The 24,811-nt window shown below is 37.3% G+C and overlaps 1 protein-coding gene across 1 annotated transcript in view; it reads right to left on the bottom strand.

Annotated features, from left to right (window-relative positions):
- The window catches only part of CPE (carboxypeptidase E), a 104,062-nt gene that overhangs the window by 10,877 nt on the left and 68,374 nt on the right, over positions 1–24,811 (bottom strand). Inside the window, exons 2-5 of the mRNA XM_014851446.3 lie at positions 18,471–18,667; positions 16,667–16,834; positions 8,591–8,708; positions 7,140–7,322 (exon numbers count right to left, since the gene is read on the bottom strand). Coding sequence (XP_014706932.2) covers positions 7,140–7,322; positions 8,591–8,708; positions 16,667–16,834; positions 18,471–18,667 — 666 coding nt within the window. The remainder of the gene's footprint in view (positions 1–7,139; positions 7,323–8,590; positions 8,709–16,666; positions 16,835–18,470; positions 18,668–24,811) is intronic.

Here is a 24,811-nt window from a genome sequence, read left to right as displayed (position 1 = left end):
GTTTCACTTTCCATATGTCACCCCTCCCCCAAGGTGGCATAGCTCAGGGCCAAGAGAGACCTAATTAGTAGCATGAAAACATGAAAATATACAACACACTAGTAAAAGTAAGTATATAGTCAGATTCTGAATACTTAATACTGTAATGTGGTGGTGTATCAATCACTTGACTCTAGCAAAAAGGTCAAAGGACAAAAATATTAAAAATAATTATACCTATAATAAGTTGTTACACAATATGAAACAATGTAAATTGTGACTTCAAAACATAAATGGAGGAAGGGTTAAAAGGGTAGAGTTTGTGTTTGGGATAAAAGTTAGGTTGCTACCAGCTTAAAATAGACTGTTACATCTATAAAATGTTTTATGTAAGCCTATGTAACCACAAAGCAAAAACCTACAGTAGATTAAAAAATGCTAAAGAGGGGCTGGCCCAGTGGCGTAGTGGTTAAGTTCACGCACTCCACTTCAGTGGTCCAGGTTCCTGGTTTGGATCCTGACGTGAACCTATGCATTGCTTATCAAGCCATGCTGTGGCAGCCATCCCACATATAAAGTGGAGGAAGATGGGCACAGATGCTAGCTCAGGGCCAATCTTCCTCAGCAAAAAGGAAGGATTGGCAGCAGATGTTAGCTCAGGGCTAATCTTCCTCATTAAAAGAAAAAGTTAAAGAGAAAGGATTCAAAGCATACCACTACAGAACATCATCAATTCACAAAGGAAAAGAGCGAGAGAAAAAGCAAGGAACAAAAGAACTACAAAACAGTCAGAAAACAATTAATATGATGGTACTAATAACTTCTTACCTATCAATAATTACTTTAAATGTAAATGAATTCAATTCTCCAAACAAAAAGCATAGAGTGCCCGAATGGACAAGAAAATAAGACCCAACTATATGATGCCTACAAGAACCCCAAACTCACTTCAGCTTTAAGGACACACACAGCTCAAAGTAAAGGACTAGAAAAAGAGATTCCATGCAAATGAAAACCAAAAGAAAGCAAAGGTAGCTATATATCAGACAAAAATAGGCTTTAAGCAAAAAACTGTAACAAGAGACAAAGAAGGTCATTATATTATGATAAAGGGGTCAATGCACCAAGGGTATAACTATCAAAAATACATATGCACTCAATATTGGAGCAGCTAAATATATTAAGCAAATACTAACATATTTGAAGGGAGAAATAGACAATACAATAACAGTAGGGAACTTCAATACCCCACTTTCAGCAATGGATAGGTGGGTCATCTAGACAGAAAATCAATAAGGAAACATTGTACTTGAATTATACTTTACACCAAATCAACCTAACAGACACCTACAGAACATTCCATTCAATAGCAGCAAAATACACATTCTCCTCAAGCACACACAGAACATTCTCCAGGATAGTTCATAAGATAGGTCACAAAACAAGTCTTAGCAAATTTAAGAAGACTGAAATATACCAAGTATCTTTTCCAACCACAATGGGGTCAAACTAAAAATCATAACAGGAAGAAAACTGGAAAATTCACAAATATGTAGAAAACTAAACAACATACCCCCGAACAACAAATGGGTCAAAGAAAAAATCAAAAGGGAAACCAAAATATCTTGAACAAACAAAAAATGGAAACACAACATACCAGAACTTATGGGACACAGCAAAAGCATTCCTAAGAGGGAAGTTATTGCCTATCTTAAGAAAAAAGAAAGATCTCAAGTAAACAATCTAATCCTACATTTCAAAGAACTAGAAAAAGAACAAACTAAGCCCAAAGTTAGCAGGAGGAAAGAAATAACAAAGATTAGAGCAGAAATAAATGAAAGAGACCAGAAAAATAACAGAAAAGACCAATGAAACTAAAAGCTAGTTTTTTGAAAAGATACACAAAAAAGACAAATCTTTAGCTAGACTTACCAAGAAAAAAAGGAGAGAGGACTCAAAAAAATCATAAGTGAAAGAGGAGACATTACAACTTTTACCACAGAAATACAAAGCTTCATAAGAGACTACCACGAACAATTATAGGCCAACAATTGTATAACCCAGAAGAAATGAATAAATTCCCAGAAATATACAACCTACCAAGACTGAATCATGAAGAAATATAAAATCTGAAACAGACTAGTTACTAATAAGGAGACTGAATCAGTAACCAAAAACGTCCCCAAAAGAAAAGCCCAAGACCAGATGATTTCACTGGTGAATTCTACCCAATATTTAAAAAAGAAATAACACTGGGGCTGGCCCTGTGGCCAAGTGGTTAAGTTCGCGCGCTCCGCTGCAGGCGGCCCAGTGTTTTGTTGGTTCGAATCCTGGGCGCGGACATGGCACTGCTCATCAAACCATGCTGAGGCAGCGTCCCACATGCCACAACTAGAAGGACCCACAACGAAGAATATACAACTATGTACCTGGGGGATTTGGGGAGAAAAAGAAAAAAATAAATAAAAAATCTTCAAAAAAAGAATTGGGCAAAAGATTTGAATACACATTAAAAAAAAAAGAAATAACACTAATCCTTATCAAATTCTTCCAAAAAATTAAAGAAAAAGGAACATTCCTAAACTCTTTTTACAAAGCCAGCATTATGCTGATACCAAAGCCAGATAAGGACACTACAGGAAAAGAAAACTACAGGCAAATATCCATGATGAATACAGATGCAAAAATTATCAACAAAATACTGGCAAACTGAATTCAACAGCACACTGAAAGGATCATACACCATGATCAAGTGGAATTTATCCCTGTGATGCAAGGATGGTTCAATATACACAAATCAATAAATGTTATATACCTCATTAATAGAATGAAAGATAAAAATCATATGACGTTCTCAAAAGATGCAGAAAAAGCATTTGACAAAATTCAACATACTTTCGTGATAAAAACCCTCAACAGATTGGGTATAGAAGGAATATACCTCAAAATAATAAAGGGCATATATGACAAGCCCACAGCTAACATCATACTAATTGGTGAATGGTTGAATGCTTTTCTTCTAAGATCAGGAACAAGAAAAGGGTGCCCACTCTTACCACTCCTATTCAACATTGTCCTAGAAGTCCTAGCCAGACCAATGAGGCAGGAAAAAGAAATAAAAGACATCCAATTTGGAAAGGAAGAAGTAAAATTGTCTCTGCCTGTAGATGATATAACCTTATACATAGAAAATCCTAAAGATTCCACCAAAAAAAAGTTAGAAGTAATAAAAAATTCATTAAAATTGCAGGATACAAAATCAACATAAAAAATCAGTTGCATTTCTAGACACTAACAACAAACTATCTGAAAAACAAATAAAGAAAGCAACCACATTTACAATAGCATCAAAAACAATAAAATACTTAGGAATAAATTTAACCAAAGAGGTAAAAGATCTGTACACCGAAAACTATAAGACACTGATGAAATAAATTGAAGAAGACACAAAGATATAGAAAGATATCCCGTGTGCATAGATGGGAAGATTGTTATAATGTCCATACAACTCAAAACCATGTACAGATTCACTGCAATCCTATCAAAATTCCAATAGCATTTTTCAAAGAGACAGAAAAAAAGAATCCTAAAATTCATATGGAACCACAAAAGACACTGAGTAGCCAAAGCAATCCTGAGAAATAAGAACAAAGCTGGAGGAATCACACTTTCAGATTTCAAACTATACTACTAGCTATAATAATCAAAACAGAATGATACCAGCATAAAAATAGACGTGTAGACAAATGGAACAGAGTAAGAGCCCAGAAATAAACCCTGGTGTACACAGTCAACTAATATCTGACAAGGGAGCCAAGAATACTCAATGGAAAAAAGATAGTCTCTTTAATAGGAGGTGTTGAAAAAGCTGAATATTTACATGCAAAAAAAACCGGAAATTGGACTTTTATCTTACACTATACACGAAAATTAACTCAAAATGGATTAAAGACTTAAATATAAGACTGAAACTGTAAAGGCCCCAGAAGAAAACATAGGGAAAAAGCTCTTTGACGTAGGTCTTGGCAACATTTTACTGGATGACACCAAAAGCACAGGCAACAAAAGCAAAAATTACTAAGTAGGACTATATCAAACTGGATATAAATTGTACAGAGAAAAGCTTCTGTAAAAAAAAAAATCAACAAAATGAAAAGGCAATCAACAGAATGGGAGAAAGTTTTTGCAAATCATAAATGTGATAAGGGGTTAATATCAAAGTATATAAGGAACTCACACAACTCAATAGCAAAAAAATAAACAATTCAATTTAAAAATGATCAGAGGACCTGAATCGACATTTTTCAAAAGAAAATATATAAATGACCAACAGGTACATGAAGAGGTGCTCAGTGTCACTAATGAGATATCACCTCACACCTGGTAGAATGACTATCATCAAAAAGACAGGAGATAAGTGTTGGCAAGGATGTGGAGAAAAGGGAACCCCTGTGCACTGTTGGTGGGAATGTAAACTGGTGCAGCCACTATGGAAAACAGTATGGAGGTTCCTCAAACAACTAAAAATAGAACTACCATACCATCCAGCAGTTCCTCTTCTGGGTATATATCTGAAAGAATGAAATCATTATCAAGAAAAAATGTCTGTACCCCTCTGTTCACTGCAGCATTATTCAAAATAACCAAGGCATGGAAACAACCTAAGTGTCCATCAACAGATGAACGGATAAAGAAAATGTGATATCTATCTACCTATTTATATCTATAGATAGATAGATATAGATATAGATATCTACACATACCACATAATGGAATATTATCCAGCCGTGAGAAATGAGGAAATCCTACCATTTGCGACAACATGGATGGACCTCGAGGGCATTGTGCTAAATAAGATGTCAGATAGAGAAACACAAATCCTATATTACCTCACTTATATGTGGAATTTTAAAAAAGCCAAACTCATAGAAACAGAGTAGAATGGTGGTTGCCAGGGGATAGGGGTGGGAAATTAGGGAGATGTTAGTCAAAGGGTACAAACCTCCAGTCACAAGATGAGTAAGTTTTGAGGATCTATAGTACAGCATGGTGACTATAGTTAAAAATACTGTATTATACACTTGAAAGTTGCTAGATCTTAAATGTTCTCATCACAAAAAAATTAAAATAGTAATTATGACAGGTGATGGATGTGTTAACTAACCTTACCATGGTAGTCATTTTACAATACATACATGTATCAAATCACCACATTGTACACATTAAACTTACAATATATGTTAATATCTCAATAAAGCTGGAAAAAATAAAATTTTTAAAATAATAAATAAAGTTTTTTAAAAAAGAAGACTGCAGGGTGAAAGACGCCATCCTTCCTGGCCTACTAAAGAAACGTACATCTCTCTAAGCCTACCCCCCAACCAAGGAAGAATGAGGAGAGTCATGTACGATGATGATCCGACATACCATCCTATTCCTTAAGTCCAACCAGTATCAAGGTGTACTCCTGAGGGACTGGGAGTCTTGATAATAATTAATAATTAATTCAACAATCATTGGGTATCTACTACATGTAAGATATAATGATAATAATACTTCAAATTGCACCAAAGGGAAGATTCTGTATCCAGAACAACTTTAATTTTAACCTGATTCAAAGTAGCAATGAATGCTGTTGGTGCCCCAGATTGCCCCTGTTTTTCAGAGAATTGCTGCTAGAGCCACCTGGCTTGGGAGGTTACATCCTTCAATCTCCCACTCCCAATCTCTCCACAGCAGCCCACAAACGGTGACTGACTAAGATGGAGCCACCAAAGGCTGGCGCCCTTGCCTCAAGGCAGAACAACCCTGCCTGTGACTTATGCTTGAGGCCCTCCTCCCAAGGGCTCAGGCCAAGGCTAGACTGCATCTGAGACCATATCCTGGCTCAGCTCTATCCCCTTCCTTACCCTGCTTCCCTCAGTTCCACACAGGGTCTTTCCTAAAGAGCGCTCCCTCGATAAATTATGAGCATCCACACCCCTATCTCAGGCTCTGCTTTTCAAAAATCTGACCTAAGGCACTGATTTTATTCACTAGATAGAAAGCTAAAGAAAGTCAAAGCTTTCTTTTACTGTTTGATTGTCGTGGGCCATAATCATTGACTAAGATTAACATTATTATTATTATCATTATTTTACTAATAGGAATTACTTGGTATTCTGTAACAATGCACTGGTTGTCCAAAAAGGTAATTCCAAAGGAATTACTAAAGTTTTCATAAAAACTGAAGTATAAAATTACGTCCTATCTGAAGTATTTGACATAGTCTAAATCCTAAATCTGACATAGACTTTATTTCTCAAGCTATAACGTGGGGGACAGAGGGGGGAGTGCTAAATCTAAACAAACCAAAACCCTACAATTAGCTAGTGCGCTACTGCCCTAAGGAATTCTCGTCTTCATGTCCAAGTGGGCTGTAGAAAATTTTCCGTAGGCAAAGAGGAAAACAAAACATAGCAGTATCCTTACACGTCCCTCTTCACCCTTGGTAGAGGTGAGTATTATATAACTGTTGGTCCAGGTAGCCATAAACATAAGAGCTCCACAGAGTCACATGGGGCAAAGGGAGCCATGAGAGCTGCCTTGGTTGTCTAGAAGATGCTTCCTCCAGTGGCTGTGCTGCAAGCCGGCTTTTCCCTTTCCAGACTCCATAAAAGGTGAAGAGCCTCCTGATCTAATAGTGCTTATTACAGTAGTGAATATAAATTAAATATTGCACATCAAATAGTCCCCATTATCCCATCATTTAAAAACAAAAAAGTATGTGAACCAAGATATGCTAAAGGCCAAGGCCTGCCCTCTAAAATATACATTTACCTATGGTAAAACTTGGCTAACATAGAATCAGGATGCTATCTTACTCCATAATGCCAGAATTTGAAAAGTAGGCTCATTGACAATATTCAATTTATATGTTTTCCCAATGGACGTCTTCAGTTCATTTCCTATATCTCTTCAATTAGCATCCTGATTTTTAAAACTCAACAAAAAGATATATAATAGGAATCATTCATGCAGAAAACTGATTAATTTTAATGGATGAACTACAGGTTCAGTCTATTTCTTAATGACTAAAGAGGACTGAAGATTCTCTAAATCTAAATGGTAATTATAAATAAGCCACCATCACATAATCAAAGAGCAAAACAGAAACTCACCACCAGGTACACTGTACCAAGCAGCACCATTAGTTGTTCCATCTACAAAGCTGCTGTCATCATCGTTCTTACGACATGGTGGCCGATTGGGGTCAGACATGGGTGGATTAAAAGAGGAGTAGGCCCGGGCCAAGCTTTGGAAAATGGCATCATCTGGGCAGGAGCTATATTCATGAGCACTACCTAGAAAATAAACCCACAAGATTAAAGAAACTGACACAGACCAAGGAGCAGCGCATGTTTCTGAAGAGTGATTCAGTGTTGATCTCTTGCTGGTGCATTTTTTCAGCTACGTCACCATGGGAAAGGAGCAAAGGTTTCAGTACTCAACAATTACACATCGTTTTTAGGTTATATAACTTCCATTCCTAATATCACAAAGTAGAAATTGGGTAGAATGTACATTCTACTTATGAATTGAAACCTTCTCAAGAAAAGATGATAAGATCATAGTAAACTGTACATTCTACTTATGAATTGAAACCTTCTCAAGAAAAGATGATAAGATCATAGTAAACTGGACCTGGGAAAACAATAAGAAGATTTCCATTGTTAAAATTTTTAATTTAAAAAATCTACCTGTACTAACCTCATAGCCACTGTGAACCTCTCTCACACATACTTTTCAGTATCTGAGTTTAGAGTTAAAAAAAAATCTCCCATGTGTATTATGGAAAAAAAGAATATATATTTTGATAGACTGTATTCTTATTCATGTATTATAAAATATGCCAGGCTTTTATTTCCCAGCTATTGACAAAGCCCAAAGTCTAAATTCTAACTCTGTTTCACCAAAGACTTTCTTAAAAGTTCAAAGTTTCCAATATCTAAAATTGTCATCCTGTGTTTACAAAGAGGTAACTCTTCAAAGGCCCCTGAGAACTGATCCAAGCAGAAAATCTTCTGGAGCAACAAAAATTAAGCTGAAAATAGCTATCTGGCTAAAGCTTGCTGTGCCTGAAGCTGGCCTACAACTAATTGGCAAACCAAGGCACTACTCCCCCTCCCTGACAACACTAGAAACAGTTCCAAATGCAAAAGTGTGAGAGCATAAGACACACGTAAGAGATCCACATGGTTCCTGACCAAGTGCCAAGAGGCTGCCTCCATTTTTAGCCATCTTGTACACAAACCTATGTAACTTTCATTATCTCTCCATTTTACCAGGGTCTAAGAGCTACCCAACTTCACGACTTCCATTTTCTCCCTTTCTTCTGTCCAAGTATTCTGTCAAGACCACGTTTCTGTTAACCCAAACTTTTAAAAAGATTTAGTCTTTTTCTGCCAAATATATATGCCAATGGCCCATGAAATAGTTAAGGGATGTTGCTGTTAAACGTGTATTTCTACAGGGAAAATCACTTAAGAGACTATTACAGAAACCATCATACAAAGCCTTGTAAAGTAATTGTAAATCTGGAAGCAATTAGAGCAGCAGTAAGAACACCTACCACTCCGCGTCTCATCATATGGATAATTGGCCACAAGGTCTCCTCCGTGGAGATTGGCAGAGAGAACAAAAGGAATATCCATAATCCAATGAATGACAGCCTTAGTCTCAGGAGCAAGCTGTATTAAAGATTAGAGATGTAAGGGATTATAAATTTGGTAATCACTGGTGAGATCACTTGACAGAAAAGACATAGAAAAGGTTAAAACAAATCACAACCTGAAAGCTGGTCATATTTCAAGCACTTTGTGGTTGTTTTCATAGAAAAAGAAAAGTCCCTATATGAGCAGCATTCCCCATCTCTATCTTTCCAAGACTTAAAAAGTATGTCAATAGTGTTTAAATTTCCTTAAAAGTTCTACTTCTGTAGACTGCCAGCTTTTCTCTCTTTTTAACTTGAAAACCAGCATGCAAATCACTTAGAAATTTTGGGACATCTCCATCTGATCTGTGTTAATAATAGCTCAGGATAAGACATGGAGAAAAGAAAATAGTTGAACCGCAGAACAGGGGTTTTTTTTCCCTATGGTGGTCCAACTCTAGAAACGTGGTAAATTTTATTTCCAATTTTCGCTTACTATTTTTCCAATTCTCTTGAACTACTTCTAACATCGTCCCTATAAAAAAATATATTAGAGGGGCCGGCGCCCTGGCCGAGTGGTTAAGTTCGTGCGCTCTGCTGCAGGTGGCCCAGTGTTTCGTTGGTTCAAATCCTGGACCCGGACATGGTACCGCTCATCAAGCCACGCTGAGGCAGCGTCCCACATGCCACAACTAGAAGGACCCACAATTAAGAATATATAACTATGTACTGGGGGGCTTTGGGGAGAAAAAGGAAAAAAATAAAAATCTTAAAATATATATATATATATTAGATTGGGTCTCTTTCAGAGCTCACTGTAAAATATCAGTTTACTTTGGGATGATCGCCTTAAATTTTAAAACAAAAGGCAAAAGTTTCAGGAATTCATGTTGTCTTCTGAATGATTCACAGCCCCTCGAAGCAAAACAAAAGGAGAAAAAATTTATACCAAAGAATTCATCTGGAATCAAAAGCTTGATATTTTTATGTGAAGAGTTTTTAACAGCAACTAGGAAGACTGTCAAAGTCCCAAGTACCTCTTTGATTAAAAAAAAAAAAAAAGCTTTTACTGGAGATGTAATCCGTACTCTTCTTTGGCACATAAAGTCTAACAGCATCAGTAGGGTTTGATGGTCATAATAAGATTCTGTATTTGTGTATCTCTGTTGAGTTTATGAATAGCTCTCACATGCACTATTTAACCAACCTTCACAATGTCCCCATTGGATAAGCAGAGATATTCATCCCCATTTCACAAGGAGGAACCTGAAGTTTGGGTGCATTAATAACACATCCAGATTCATAGAGCTAAGGATTCAAATCCAGTCTATGAAACCATAAAGCCCACGCTATTTTTAGTTTATCAGCTTTAATGTATCAAAACTATCCTATTTTTCATGTGAGTTACTCATTATTGTGGAAAACTGTAATTTAGAATGGGGTGTTGTTTTTATTATTATTTGTTTGGTCTATCTTATTCTCACTACAAAAAAAAAATGTTCACTGTAGAAAATGTAGAGCAGACAAACACAAAGAAGAAAATTAAAATTACCCAAAATTTTACAACCTAAAGATGCCCACTACTACCATTTTCATAACTCTTTATCAGTCTTTTTTCAATGCACTTATATAATTTTTTAAATGTGAACATTTATATACCATTTTGTATGTTGCCTTTTTTCGCTTGAAAACAGATAAACACTTTTTCATGTCATTGAATACCCTTCTAAATTATGATTTTAACAGCTGAGTAACATCCAATGTATGGATATATCATTCTTAAACATGAACAAAATAATAGCTCATACTTATTAAACCTTTTCTGTGTGACGCATTGAATTCTCACATCCTCCCTGTAAGACAGGGACCACAGGACCCCCATTTTACAGATGAGTAGACTGAGACACAGAGAAGTTAGGGAACAGCATGGGGTCATTCAGTTGAGAGTGACAGAGCCTGGACTCAAGCCCAACCAGCCAGGCTCCAGAGCCATTGCACTAGCACTAGCAACATCCAATTGATGGGAGGGGCTCAGGGGAGATAGGGAGATGTGGTCAAAAGGTGCAAACATTTAGCGATAAGATGAATAAGCCCTGGGGAATCTAATGTGCAGCCTGGTGACTTAATAATACTCTATTGTGTACTTGAAATTTGCTGAGAGAGAGGCTCACAGCGCTCTCACCACAAAAGAGCAGAAAGGTAACTATGTGAGCTGACGGACATGTTAATTAGCTTGAGTGTGGTAACCCAAATCATCATATTGTACACCTCTAATCTAGACAATTTTTGTTTGTCAATTATACTTCAATAAAGCTGGGAGGAAAAATTTCCAAATGTTGTTGTTTATTTAAAAAAAAAAAGATACTGTGAACACCCTTGTAGCTATTCTTCGTGTAGATCTGTACTTCCCTTAGGAAAATTCCCCGAGAAATGGAACGACTTGACCAAAAGCTAAGCACATTTTTAAATTTTATAGAATGTATTCCTAACTGCCTCCTTGTAAAGATACAGCAATATATCCAGAAACAGTATATTAAACCTACCATTTTTAATCACTCTTACCAACACGGCATATGTGTTTTTTTAAGTTTCTCACTGACACATGACAAATAGAATTTTTTTTAATGTGCATTCTTCAACTAACTAGTAAAACTAGAACAGTTTTTATATGGTTAGTGACCATTTATATTTATTCTTCAGTGACATTTATACACGGTTTAACTGATTTTTCTATTGAAATGTGTAGCTTTTCTTATTAATTTGCAAGAGTTGTTTATTTAGTAAAAACGTTAACCCTCAGGGCTGGCCCCATGGCCGAGCAGTTAGGTTCACACGCTCCACTGCAGGCGGCCCAGTGTTTCGTTGGTTCGAATCCTGGGCGCAGACATGGCACTGCTCATCAAACCACGCTGAGGCAGCGTCCCACATGCCACAACTGAAAGGACCCACAACGAAGAATACACAACTATGTACGGGGGGCTTTGGGGAGAAAAAGGAAAAAAATAAAATCTTTAAAAAAAAAATTAACCCTCTACCTACTACACAGCATAAATATTTTCCAAGTTTGTCATTTGCTTTTCAAATTTAATAATAGAAATTGAAATACAGACCTTTAAGATGTTTATGTTGTCAAATCTACTGATCTTTTCTCCATGGTCTCTTCCTTTGCTTTTTATATTTCATTCATTCATTCAATAACTACTAAGTGGCCCCTATGTGCTGGTTTCGATTTAGAAAGTTCTACCCCCCCCCAAAAATGATATATTTACCAAAGTTTTCTTTTACTAGGTTCATACTTTTTATATTAAATCATAATACATCAAGGTTTTATTTTGATCAATGCTGATAATTGTGAGATGGACTTGTCTCCATTCCATTTATTAAGTAATCCATTCCTTCCACAGCAATCTGAATCACTCCCTTTTACAAATGAAATTTTTATACAACCCTAAATTTGTTTCTAGAGTTCAAATTAATTTTCAATTAAGCTCAAATTTTTATTGAAATCAACATAAAAAATAACTAATATAGGATATTTAATCAAAAGAATCTATAATGCATATGTTTTTTGTATAATGAATGTATCTTATTAGGCCTAATTGCTCTAAATGACATTAATATTGTATGATATGATTTTAACACACAATCTTCTATAATATTCTGTTCAAAAGTTTTTCTTTTACTGCTGAATATGTTATCAGTCTTCTTCCTTGTACATCCCTCTCATTCCTTCTAGTTACTCAAATCCAATGGCTTTTGCTGACAAATATTTCAATGAGTCCAGAAGAGACAGCAATTTCTTGTTTGGAGAATCATTGAGGACCTCAGGAAGAGGTGGAACTTCACTATGTGTCAGGGAAAAAAATAAGGTAGGATTTGGATAGGAGAAGGGAGACAGGAGTAGTAAAAATAAGAAAGGAAGAGAGTACCCTTGGAGGAAGCAAGCACAATACCCTCTGGGGCGAAGGGCTGGTTTGAATAGAAGCTCAGGAGGCAAAGCCATCCTGGGAAGACTCTACTGTTGTATTTATTTACCTGAAAGGGTTCAAAACAGTGTGCATGGCATCCTTCCATATATTTATATGTTGATACGTGCATAAAAAGTAATTTTGAAGGATACACACCAAAAAGTGATTGGTGGTCATTTAAGAATATAAGGTAATAGGTTATTTTTCTTCCTATCCGTATTTGCTTTATCTTTTTGTTGTAATAAAATATTAATTTTGTAACAAAAATCTTTTTAAAGAAACTGTCTTTTGAAACAAATTTAGAGATACAGTCCTGAATACACCAAGTCGTTTGTGGCTATTAGGTTTGGCCAACACTACTGCTAATATACATGTTACCAGTATGTTAAAAAGCAAGCAAGTAAATTCCACAATTTGATAAATTAAACTCAGTTTCTCTCTGACTATTAATAGAGTCTTTCAGGCTGACTAAATGCAGAGACTCCTTAGATACTGTAACTATATATTTAAGAAATCCATAGAGAAGCCTCTGAAACACCCCTGAGATGGGACCCTTAATAGGATCTGGAGTCAATTATGACCTATCCTTAAAGCTTCCATTTAAAGATGGTAAACATAGCTCAAATGTTATGCTCCATAATCAGATGGCTTTGGCTCTTAAAATGTATTAAAGTTATATTTATTCCATTTTCTTCACAACTATAGCCATTAAAGACAAGTATAAAATTAATAAAATCATTTGACTTATTTTAATTCACTCTATTTTCAAGCAATCCAGGCCAAGGCTCATGGAATGAGCCCAGAGAACAGTGGAAGTGACCCAGCTGAAGAGCTCAAGAGCAGATGAGAAATGACTTTGCAGGAAGAACTCTAGGAGAGTGAGAGAGAGCTCTGATTCAGAGAGATTCTGAAGGGCAAGGAGAGCATGGAGAGGACTCAGTAAAAATGTTGGTTCCTTTCCACCCCCACCCCCCACCCCCGTCCTCCACGGCAGTCCACACACCCCAGACCCCCTCAATCAGCATCCATGGGAATCTGCATTTTTAACCTGATTCCTGGCATACAAAACATAAACCTCAAAATTTAAAAACCACCATAAGGATACAGAGAACAGATTGGTGGTTGCCAGACTTGGGGGGTGGGGGATGAGTGAAGGGGGCCAAAGGGTACAAACTTCCAGTTATAAAATAAACATGTCCTGGGGATGTAATTTACAGCATAGTGACTATAGTTAATAAGACTGTATTGTGTATTTGAAAGTTGCTAAGAGAGTAGATCTTAAAAGTTCTCATCACCAGAAAAAAAATTCATTATTATGTATGGTGATGGATGTTAATCAGACTTTTGTGGTGATCATTTTGCAATATACACAAATATCAAATCATTATGTTGTACACCTGAAACTAACATAATGTTGTGTGTCAATTATATCTCAACATAAACAAATAAATAAATAAAATAAAAACCTCTATGAGGGATATAGATAAGTACGAAGTGGGGATGTGTAATAACATTAATGAAATGCCTCCTGTATGTCTCATACCAGGCTGGGTCTACACGTTGACTCAGTCTTAACGACAAAGACGAAAAAAGGACATGAGCCAGACCTGGGTAATAACACCCCATGATTATTAAAGGGGCTCACTGAAGATTTATTGTAATGCAAAAAAATCCTGCTTCTCTTCCAGAAAAGAGACTAAACTTTAATTTTTGTGTGTCTCTTTAATTTACCTTTATCCAGAAAAAGTATTGGCATTGAGATAATTTTAATAAAAGTTCCAATTTTTTTAAAAGTACCATGAACCTGCATCTTTTAAGTATGGCTTAAGCTAGAAATGTAAAAACTTCTAATATAGAGACTCTGCAAATATTATACAGGTTCAGCTGAGAAAGATGAAGATATTCCTGGCTGAAAATAATGTCACTTGCATAAAGGCTGCCAATCAAATATTCTGTCAACATGAGTTTCTTTCACGATTCTTCTATGAAGGGTTACACGAATTATTTTTCTCATTTCTCAGATTTAACGAAGACAGCCTAGGCAGGTTAATGTAAGCAATGGGGAAAGTTTGTGGGCTAATATCAACAGTGGGCTTCCAGAACGGTTTTTCATTTCTGTCATAGCTGACATTTCCTCATAGCTTATCACCCAAGATTTGACTGTCCTCTTTTCACCTCTGGTTACCCCAAGCCTCTGCCTTTCCAGCTCTCTCTTCTCCCAAGAAAGATGGTTTAGGGGTTGAGAAATTGCAAATGTCTCTGTGACTCAGAAGCAGGGATGTTTAAGTCACTCGCTTATCAGGTTCTGCCAGAATCCTCAGCCCCTGGCAGCGCTTCTCAGACCAGTCCCCACTTGTAGGCTCAGCCCAGGTTTCTGGAATGAATCCTGAATAGAGGCAGGGTAGTTTTAAGAACTTTAGACCAAAAACTTGGGACTCTCTATCTCCTGGATCCTCTTCCCAGCATCCCAACCACATGAGGAATGCTTGTCTGGAACTCCAGCTGTTGATTTTCAGATCTTGTGATTTGCCTGCCAGGCTGGATTGCATTCGTTCATAATAGGCTTTCAGCCTACTATGTGTCAGACCCAAATATGAATTATAATTCCTGTAATCAAGGGATTGAAATCTAGAATCAAAGGGAAAAACAGCTATATAAACAAAAAATTACAATATAACATATATGAAGCTCTATGTAACTATAACCACCACACTAGAAGTCTATATAAAGAAAAACCCTAAGATACATAGCAGAGAGTATTGAGAAATTACACTGACACGGTAATAATAGTTCTAGGTCCCGATCTCAAGTACTTTACGTGTGCTAACTCATTCAATCATTACAACTGCCCTATGAGGTAGATACTATTATCATCTCCATATTTGGATGAAGTGGAAGCACCTAGCAGTTAAATAACTTCCCAAAAATCACACAGCAAGTATGGACCCAGGATTTGAACCAAGGTGGCTGCCTCCAGAGTCTCCAGGCGAAACCATCACACAATTCTGCCATATTGAGTTTTACTTCATCCTCTGGGCAGGGGAGAGCTAGCAAGATTTTTTAAGCAACAGAGCAATAATTTGTGTATGAAGATCACTCTGGAGGAATTCAGGAAGATTGAATGGAATTGGGAGAGGCTGAAGCCAAAACAAGAATAGGGGGCTACTGTGCTCACCAGAGCAGGAGATGATGCGGGCATGAACTAAAGCATGGAGTGAGTCTGCGGAGGAGAGAAAAACTGAACAGGTGGTAAAGAGGCCAAATCACCAAGATTTGGTAACTGATTGCTGGTGAGTGGTGACAGAGATGGAAAAAACAAGGCTTTGATGATCAGGTAAGTGAGAGAATAGTTTCGTCTTAGGGAAAATATTTGGTTTTTATCATGCTGAGCTTGAGGTCCTGGGTGTCACTAGATAAAGGGGCTGAGTGAGCAAGTAAAATAGAGTAACAGAACTCCATGCGAGATCTAGAGATAGAGACAGGGATCTGGGAGACTTTGTAGAACAGGGAACATTGAAGATATGGGAAAGGATGGAAACCTAGGGAAGGAGAGAATGGTAGCAGATGGGACCCTGAAGGCCAGCATTTGAGCCAAGGTAGAAGAAGCAGGGAAAGAAACCGAGTAGAGATAGGAAAGGCAGTAAAAGAGGTAGGAGAAAACAGAGTTGTGCAAAACAAAGAGGAGAAAGTTCCAGAAAAGAAGCAAAGGATCAACTGTGAGATGCTGTAGGAGGACCTGATCACATATGCTGATAAAGGGCCTCTGAAAGGGCCATGAAGACTTTCTAAGACACCCACAACTGGGTTCCTTCCTCGTGTCCACACCCTCACCTCCCACTCCTAATGCCCCTGCTCAATTCTAGGGACAGGACTAATTTCAAGCCTCCAGCCTTTCCAGCTGTGACTTTCCCAGCTATAGTTAACTATCCCCTACAAGCTTTGACATTACTCCTATGTCCTTCATTATGATAAACATATTTCCTTAGGCTAGAGGACAGAACCCAAGAAAACCATCCATGTTCTCTACCTTTGTGTTTTGATCCACAATTTTCTTCAGATTTTTCAACAGATGGTTATTTGGCCCTCCTTCTTTCTCATTAGCATAAACTATCCTATCCAGGTCAGGAAAGTTTCGGTTCAGATCTATTCCCTGGGCATTGCTCCGACCCACAAACCAGTCCTTGAGCTCACCGGGCTAAAAAAATCAAAGAGAAAAATCATCAGTTATTTATTATTATTGTTGCTATCTATTTAAGGTCTCCATTAATGATTTTAAAAATAATTTATTAAGAATAATTATTTATTTCAATAACATCTTACCATAAAGGCATGTTCACTATTTTATAGTTACAAACACAAAGGAATTAAGTTTCAGTATTTGGTGTGGGTAATTTTCAATGAATATTATTTTAAATGTTAATCACAATAAGCTTTAAAAGATATTTATCAAATTGCAAAAGAACTCAATATGTATTAGCTAGTAATAGATGACGTGTTTCAAAGCATGCCACTCCATACTTAGATTTAAATAAAATATTCATTGCCTCTGTACATCACAGCAATCTAATTTTGGAAATATTCAAAAGAATACTCAATAAGATCAGAAGCTTAACATGAGTTTAACATTAATTATTTATATATTAATAATATACCTCCCTCAAAGTCTTCATGAAGCAAAGTTCTAGAGGTCTGTAAGTTGAGGAATTTCTGTTCAATTTTAAACCTTTCATTTCAATAATGGTATAACCTGCAAATTTAATGAATTTCCAAGATATTCAATTATATGCCATAATGCAGGATTTCTTGTTTTACTATTAAGTTATATCAAATCTATGATATAGAGACAGTTCCCATATTCTTGAGGCCATGTCGGCTCAGATACATTAGACGGTGAAGAATAAAAATATGTAAGACAGAAAATAGCAATGACAATCTTTTTGCCCATTGTGTCTCACAGTTCTAAAAATTACTTTAAAATATTAAATAATTTAATGCTATATGTTACTAGAATTTTTCCCTCATAACTGTAGAAATTATATCTATGTTACACTTATTTACAGAAATTCACTGTCTGGGTTTCTTACAACATCAAACTATCAGGTAATTGAATATTTTCTTTTTAAGGTACAAATCGACTTCTTAAGGGTAAATATATACTTTAATATATTACCATAAAATAAGAAAATTATTTCAAACTGTAGAAAACAACAAATATAACGTCCTCCACTCCTGTCCAAAGAAAAAGAGAATACATACCATATGTCTTCTCTTAAAATAACGTTACTTTCCAGCTTCTCTAACTGTTAAAATGTATTACATTAATTTTAGTTTAGAAGTAGGAGGGGTTTTTGAAAATTTTACTCATCATACAGAGACAAGCACTAAACATCAAATTGATCTGGTCAAAATTTTTTCTTCCTTGACTCAGTAGAGGGCGCTATGACATCGCCTCATTCAGATGCAGCAAGGGCATTACCCTTCAATACATGGCAGTAGATCTTTTTCATACTTGAAGATTTTTTAGAAGGAAATTTACCTAGTCACAAACATGGATAAATAAATATGATTTATATAACAACAAAAACAAAGCATTAATTAAATATTCACTTATTAACAAAATTTCTCATTTGTAATCTCTGCTGAAGGAATGTTCACTCATCATCCCTCACCTTCGGAACATTTTTCTTACAAGCAAGTTGAACAACATATCACCTATACCCTCCCCTGCACCGTGTGTAAGCTTCACGTGAGCATTGCTTGTAGATAGGCGTGTATGTACAAACATACCAAATGAAGAAAGCGTGCCCTGCTCTACGCTGGCTCACACTCACCTGAGACGCTGCCTTCTCAAAGCCATCGGGGTTGAGGGAAGGCATTATGTGGATCCGGGTGTTGTGGATCAGCTTGACGATTGTCTCATTCCCCTTTTGGTACTCATTGCACAGGTACTGGGCCAGGAAAATGAGCAGTTCCCGTCCAACAGCCTCATTACCATGCATATTCCCAATGTATTTAAATTCAGGCTCACCTAAAAGCCAAAAACAGAGAGTATGGAGACGTTTTCTAGGGTGTCAAATAGAAGGCAAATGACATACAGTAGTGAATATATTGTTTATCTGATCATTTATTACCCATAGCTGACAACTTCTCTTCCTTCCAGAATTGATGTCTAAGAAATCTACCTTAAATATCAAAATATTCCAAACACCCCTTCTATCCTTCTAATTCTCTCCCCTCCAGCTACCTACTTGTTATGGACTGAACTGTGTCCCTGAAAAATTCATTTTCAAGCCCGAACCTCCAATGTGACTGTATCTGGAGATATGACCTTTAAGGAGGTAATTAAGGTTAAATGAGGTCATTAAGGTGGGGCCCTGATCCAACAGAACTGTGGTCCTTAGAATAGGAAGAGACACCAGTGATCTCTCTCTCCCTGTGCATGGAGAAAAGGCCATGTGAGGACACAGTAAGACGGCAACCACTTGCAAGTCATGAAGAGAGGCTTCATCAGAAACCAACCCTGCTGGGACGTTGATCTTGGACTTCCAGCTTCCAGAACTGTGAGAAAATAAATTTCCATTGTTTAAGCCCCCCAGTCTGTGGTGTTTTGTTATGGCAGCCCAAGCAGACAAACATACCACCCCACCCCAATAACTGATAATACTAATGCAAGGCGTGCCTCCTATTGATTAAAAGCTGAACGTTGCATGTTTTCTTATTTAGTTTTCATGAAACATCCGGAAGTAGCTATTACTATCCTATCTCTATTTTAAGATGCACAAACTGAAGATTTTAAGACAGCTTAAGAGGCCTAACCACACAGTGACACAGCCCATGAAGCCAGGATTCAAAAGCTGGTCTTCCCATTTAGTTAAAAGTTTGTGCTTTTCTTTCTTTCTTTTTTTAACTATAGTGATTAAAGCATTATCTTCTGGAGCCAGACTGCTGGGTTGAAATCCTAGCACCACCTCTCACTGGCTGGCCTTGAACAAGTTACTTCAGTCCTCTGCGGCTCTGTCTCCCCATCTATAAATGAGCTAACAGATTCCACCTCATAAGGTTGTTATAAGAACTAAGTGAAACAGTGAGTGTAACTGCTTAGAACAGTGTCTGGCAAATAAGCGGTATGTGTTTGCTATAATTATTATAACATTATTACTATTACATCACATTATCTTGTCATTGTGAGGCGCTTTACCACATGGAATCTAATTTTCTGTTTACAACAGCCCACTAAAATGTGGAAGAAGGATATTTTTATTATCCTTATTGTACCCAGGCAGCCCAAAGAGGATACATTTTGCTGAAGGGCTCAGAATTCAAACATAAGTCACTGCTGCTCATTTCTGGTGCTCTCCGGTGCATTTTAGGAGGAGTAACAAAATTGCAGAGCACGGCAGCAAAATGATCTTAATTAATCCTGGTGTTCTGCTCCTTTCTGCTTCATTCATCCCACCGGCCCAATTTTGACAGTGGAAAGGATTCTCTCATTTACAGAATCACTAGGACTGCTCACCCCTGAGAAAAGAAAAGAAGTTGGAATTATTTTTCTGCTGGAAATATGTTGTCTAAATATTCTTTGCATGAGATTCGTGAGTGTGTGATTTAAGCGACTGCTAACCACAGAAAACCATGCCCTTGTGTGACCTCTCAGCCTGAGTTTAAGCTAATCTTAATCTAAGGAGCAGGTGGGAGCTGGATCAGTGCTATTTATATTCCCCTCATTTTTATTTTAAGGGAAAGTCTTTAATAAAACTACCCCCGAGGGACTTGCCCAGAAGGTATATGAGAAGCGATGTTTTCTTTGCTTCTGATTTCGAAAGTCATAACAACCTTCTTCCTTTCTATCAAACTCATGAGCTTTATGTCTTCCCCTTACTGGATGTATTAATGTGACTGAGACACAGAGAAACTGTAGCAGTCCATTACAACAGAAAATAAAGACCAAGTAGCCAGAGGAATATTAGAAGCCTGCTTTGCAAAGTTATTTGGGAAGAATGCACTGATGAAGGCATTCTGGTCCTGCTCCCTTACCCCGGCACAGCTTTGAAGCTTCAGTCCCTCAAAACTTGGTCCACAACCCATAAGAGGAGATGAGTACACTGCAATTTTCTATTACTTCTCCGGATTAAAAAAAAAAAAAATTCTTTAATTATTTAAAAGAGAAATAGCAAACATAGTCACTTGGCCCCCTGATGTTTTGTTTGGCTGTCATGGGACATTTTGTATTTGAATTTGAATGCTTTGGGACACGGCATGCGCTCCCAGTTCTGCCACAGGCAGCACAACTCCCTTTCAATGCTTTACTTATTTATATTTGCAACTCCTGATTTTCAGAGTCTGAAAATTTCCAATATGGTTTCACTTCTTCAGCTCTGTAGGAAATTTCTCTCAGCAACAAATCTCCCTCAGCATATTTATTCTATTTGTGATGAAACAGTAATAACAAGGACAATAGCAATGCTTTAGTCTTGACATTAGGACTATAAAGGTCATTTTATAGAAGATATTAATGTATGGAAATAAAATGCAAGGTACGTATGACTTAGCAAAAGAAAAGGCAAGTATATTTTTATCTTCCTTGTCTCCAGGAATAAATTAGATCACTAGATAATGCTATCACCAGAATACAGAAGGACTGTCTTAAGCCTACTGACATGTCTTCTGAGATGGAGAAGAGCCACAGTTTAAATATAGCATTTGTTGGACGTATATACGCAAATCCCAGTATCAGACACTACAGGGGACCCTAAAGCAAATAAAACAGCGTTCCTAAACTCATGGAATGTAAGGTCTGGCGGAGGACACAGGCATGCACATGAACAGCGTTCAGGGTGAGGCAAGGATGAAGGAATGTTGGATACATACACGACTGGAATATTCCCACCACCTTTCTGGCCCCTCTCCAGCCATTTTCCCTCCCAAAGCCAGTTATCTTTTCAAAACACAGTCCTCAATGGGTCTCCTCTACCTAAAAACTCTTCAGCTAACTAACTTCCCATTTGCTTTCACCATAAAGATCAAAATTCTTTAACTCCAAGGTGGTCTGGGCTGATCCATCTCTTGAGCCTCCTAAGGCACCATCCTTCCCTCCTCGTCTTTCAGCCACACTTCCTTCAGCCACAGGGCTCTTGTCTATGACGCTCTCTAGTTCTCAGACACACATTCCGCCCTCACGTCCATCCGATCCTGGATAACTATGATTTCCTCATATTTATAAGGAATTTGAAAATATATATTAATCAGTGTGATTATTTGTTGCATCCCCCACCCCCAGATTGGATGGTCTATTAGTAATGGGATGGGATCCATGTTAGCTCACTGGTGTGTCACCCATGCCCAGCAGAGAGTCTGAAACACCGAGAGAGCGCAATAAATATCAATTAAATAAGTTCATGAGTAAATGAATAAATGAATGGCCTTGCTTTTAAATCCCCTCCTCCTAACAGCATGACTGACAGGAGAACATGCCCTTGAGATGCAGGTGCAGCCGTAGCCGCCTGAAAACCTTTCTGGAAGAGTGAAGGGAATAAATGAATAGCTGAAAGGGACTTGAGGCAGTGTTCAGGAGCCCATACCCCGTGGGGAATATTTAGGCGCCTCAACACTTGTTGCTGTATCCGACATTCCCAGGCAGGAATAGAAAGTCTTCTTTGGGAATGAAGGCAGCAGTGTTGTGAACAGCTGATTTCCCAGGAAGAAGATTAATCTCCATGGTCACGAGAAAACCACAGAATCTCTCTAGGCAAGCAAGTCTCTAAGGCTATTTTTGTTGTAAAGGCTAAACAAAGGGTTCTGAAGAGACTTTGCCTTCACTGTCTTTGATCCAGAAATAGAGATAAAATTGAAGACTTTGGACTTTGAATAAGCCTTTCTCTGTCAATTTCCTTCAATTTATGTAATGAAGGAGTGACAGCTTTTCATCATCACTTAATTTTCTTTTCAGTGGATTTAAAGACGGAGTTTACAACTGGCTGTTGAACGGATGACGTATGCATTCCTGTTTACAGTGTCTACACAGCACCAGTGCCAGGCTTAACAGGTGCGTCATTGCTTGCGGATACAGTTGGTAATGCACATGTACCCCTGCATTAGCTCCTCCCTCTCCTAGGAACAGAAAGAAAAGGCAGCTAGAACTATTCTCAATACACCTGGGGATGGTTGTTTTTACATTCATCTTGTCTTCCTCACTCACTATCTAATTCGTTTTCCTTTTTACACCGTGCTTACCGAGAGTTCCCAATCTGAACTGAAGAATCATCATATTTGCACAGGTTGCATTGCATGGGCTCAGGAAGTACAGTTTCCCTGTTGCATCAATTTTTCCACAATTACGTCTATCTATCAGTTTTCCAGTTACGTCACATGGCACACAATCATCAATCAAGCCATCGTTAAAAGATAATCACCTCTCAAACCAAATCCAGCCTGGCTGGGCCGAGTTTCCATCTTTTTCATCTGTATCACAGAACAATTAATGTATCTGAATGGGTTTGTATTCTCATCAGAACGAGATAAAAATAGATAATAAGTTTTTTTAAAATAAGATCCAAAGTTTTACTGAAGTCAGAAATAATTAAATAAATTCCAAACTGGAGCAGACAAATGATTTTAAGTTTCATACTTGTAACTCTTAATTTAGCCCAAAGGTGTATTAATATGATTTGAAATAACTAAATCAGTTTAAAGAGAAAGAGATAGGAAGGAAGGGAGGAAGGGTGGAAGGAAGGAAGGAAGGAGGAAGGGAGGAAGAGGGAGGGAGGGGAGCAGAAAGAGAGAAGGAAACTCAAAGAAATTTCTATTGCTTCAAAAATAAAACATGAATATTTTGCACTCCAGAAACCCACGCCCTTTAGGCTCGGCACTCGGGTGAAGTTTGAAGCTGACAGCAGACTAGCGACACTCCCAAAGGGTAGGAATTAACGGTTTAAAGTCACCAGAGAGCCCCTAAAGCAGAAGTCCACAGGCCCAGTAGGCTGAGCCTGAAAAAAATCATCAAAAAAGAGCGCAAAAGTGAAAAATAATATTTTCTGCCTATCCCACAAAAAGCAAATTTACTTTCACTGCCTTATTTGACCCAATGGTCAGCCTAGCTGCCTCTCTAACATTTTCTCCTGTTGGAAATAGCTGACAGGATGACCACTGGATACAGTAATTGATCAGATAATTTTTAAGGCTCCTTTCAAATCTTAGAGGCAATTATTCCATGATCTCCATATGGAAAGAAAACAGCAGGGGAAAATACCTAACACAAAATGAGATGACAAATGTGAAAGTGATTGTAAATGGTGAGATTCTACATAAGAGGTGTATCATCAATATTTAGAATGAATAAGCAGATTAAGGGTATTTTAAGGAAGAACTTGATTATAATAACAGAACTCTTCCATCTTTCATCTTACAAATAGAGACAAAAGACTCTGAGATGAATCTATTCTTCCTCCGACATCACACGATTGCCAAATTACAAGTACACTAACTCATTTGAAAGCTACATATTAAACTCATTGATTATACAATTCTTAGAGTTGGTGACAATTTCAAAATACATGTTCCAAGAACATGTAATGTACTAAACACATTGCCGAATAACTATAGTATCCACAAATAAAACCCGATTTCTCAAAGATGCCATGGTAAAATGTGTCCATAACCAATGATTTTGAGTAATAGAATAACTAGCTATGCAAGCAGCACAATCACTGAACAGCTATGCAAGCAAACTGGAAACATCTATGGAACAGATGGGCCTTTTAATCAATGATCTGCCTCCCTCAGTAGTAAACCTGGGGTTAAGACATTAGTGTTACTAATTGTTTCCACTTGTTTGACATTCTAAAATATTATAGCCTGGAAATCATTCTTGCAGAAACTGAACTCTACAAGTTTCCTAGAACTTGTCAGTAAGAACGTCATTAATTGGCTCATGTTTCAGCACATCTTAGCAGCGTAAAATGCTGAGCATATTCCTAAAAGAAATGTAAATCTCCAGGGGCCAATAAACAATGGAAGAGGGTGGGTATGGTTATAAAAATAGATTCCTCTTCTACAAAAGAGATGAGGAGAAAACAAAGAAGTAAAGGAGGAAAAGAAACCAAGGAAAGGTAAAAGAATAAAAAAGATTACAAAAGAAATTACAGAGTATAGAAGATTATATTATTGCCCCTTGCTG

This window comes from Equus asinus, chromosome 3 (assembly GCF_041296235.1).
Source record: "Equus asinus isolate D_3611 breed Donkey chromosome 3, EquAss-T2T_v2, whole genome shotgun sequence".
NCBI lineage: Eukaryota > Metazoa > Chordata > Mammalia > Perissodactyla > Equidae > Equus > Equus asinus.
The sequence above is the reverse complement of the archived record's forward strand: the minus strand, read 5'-3'. Positions and strand labels throughout refer to the sequence as shown.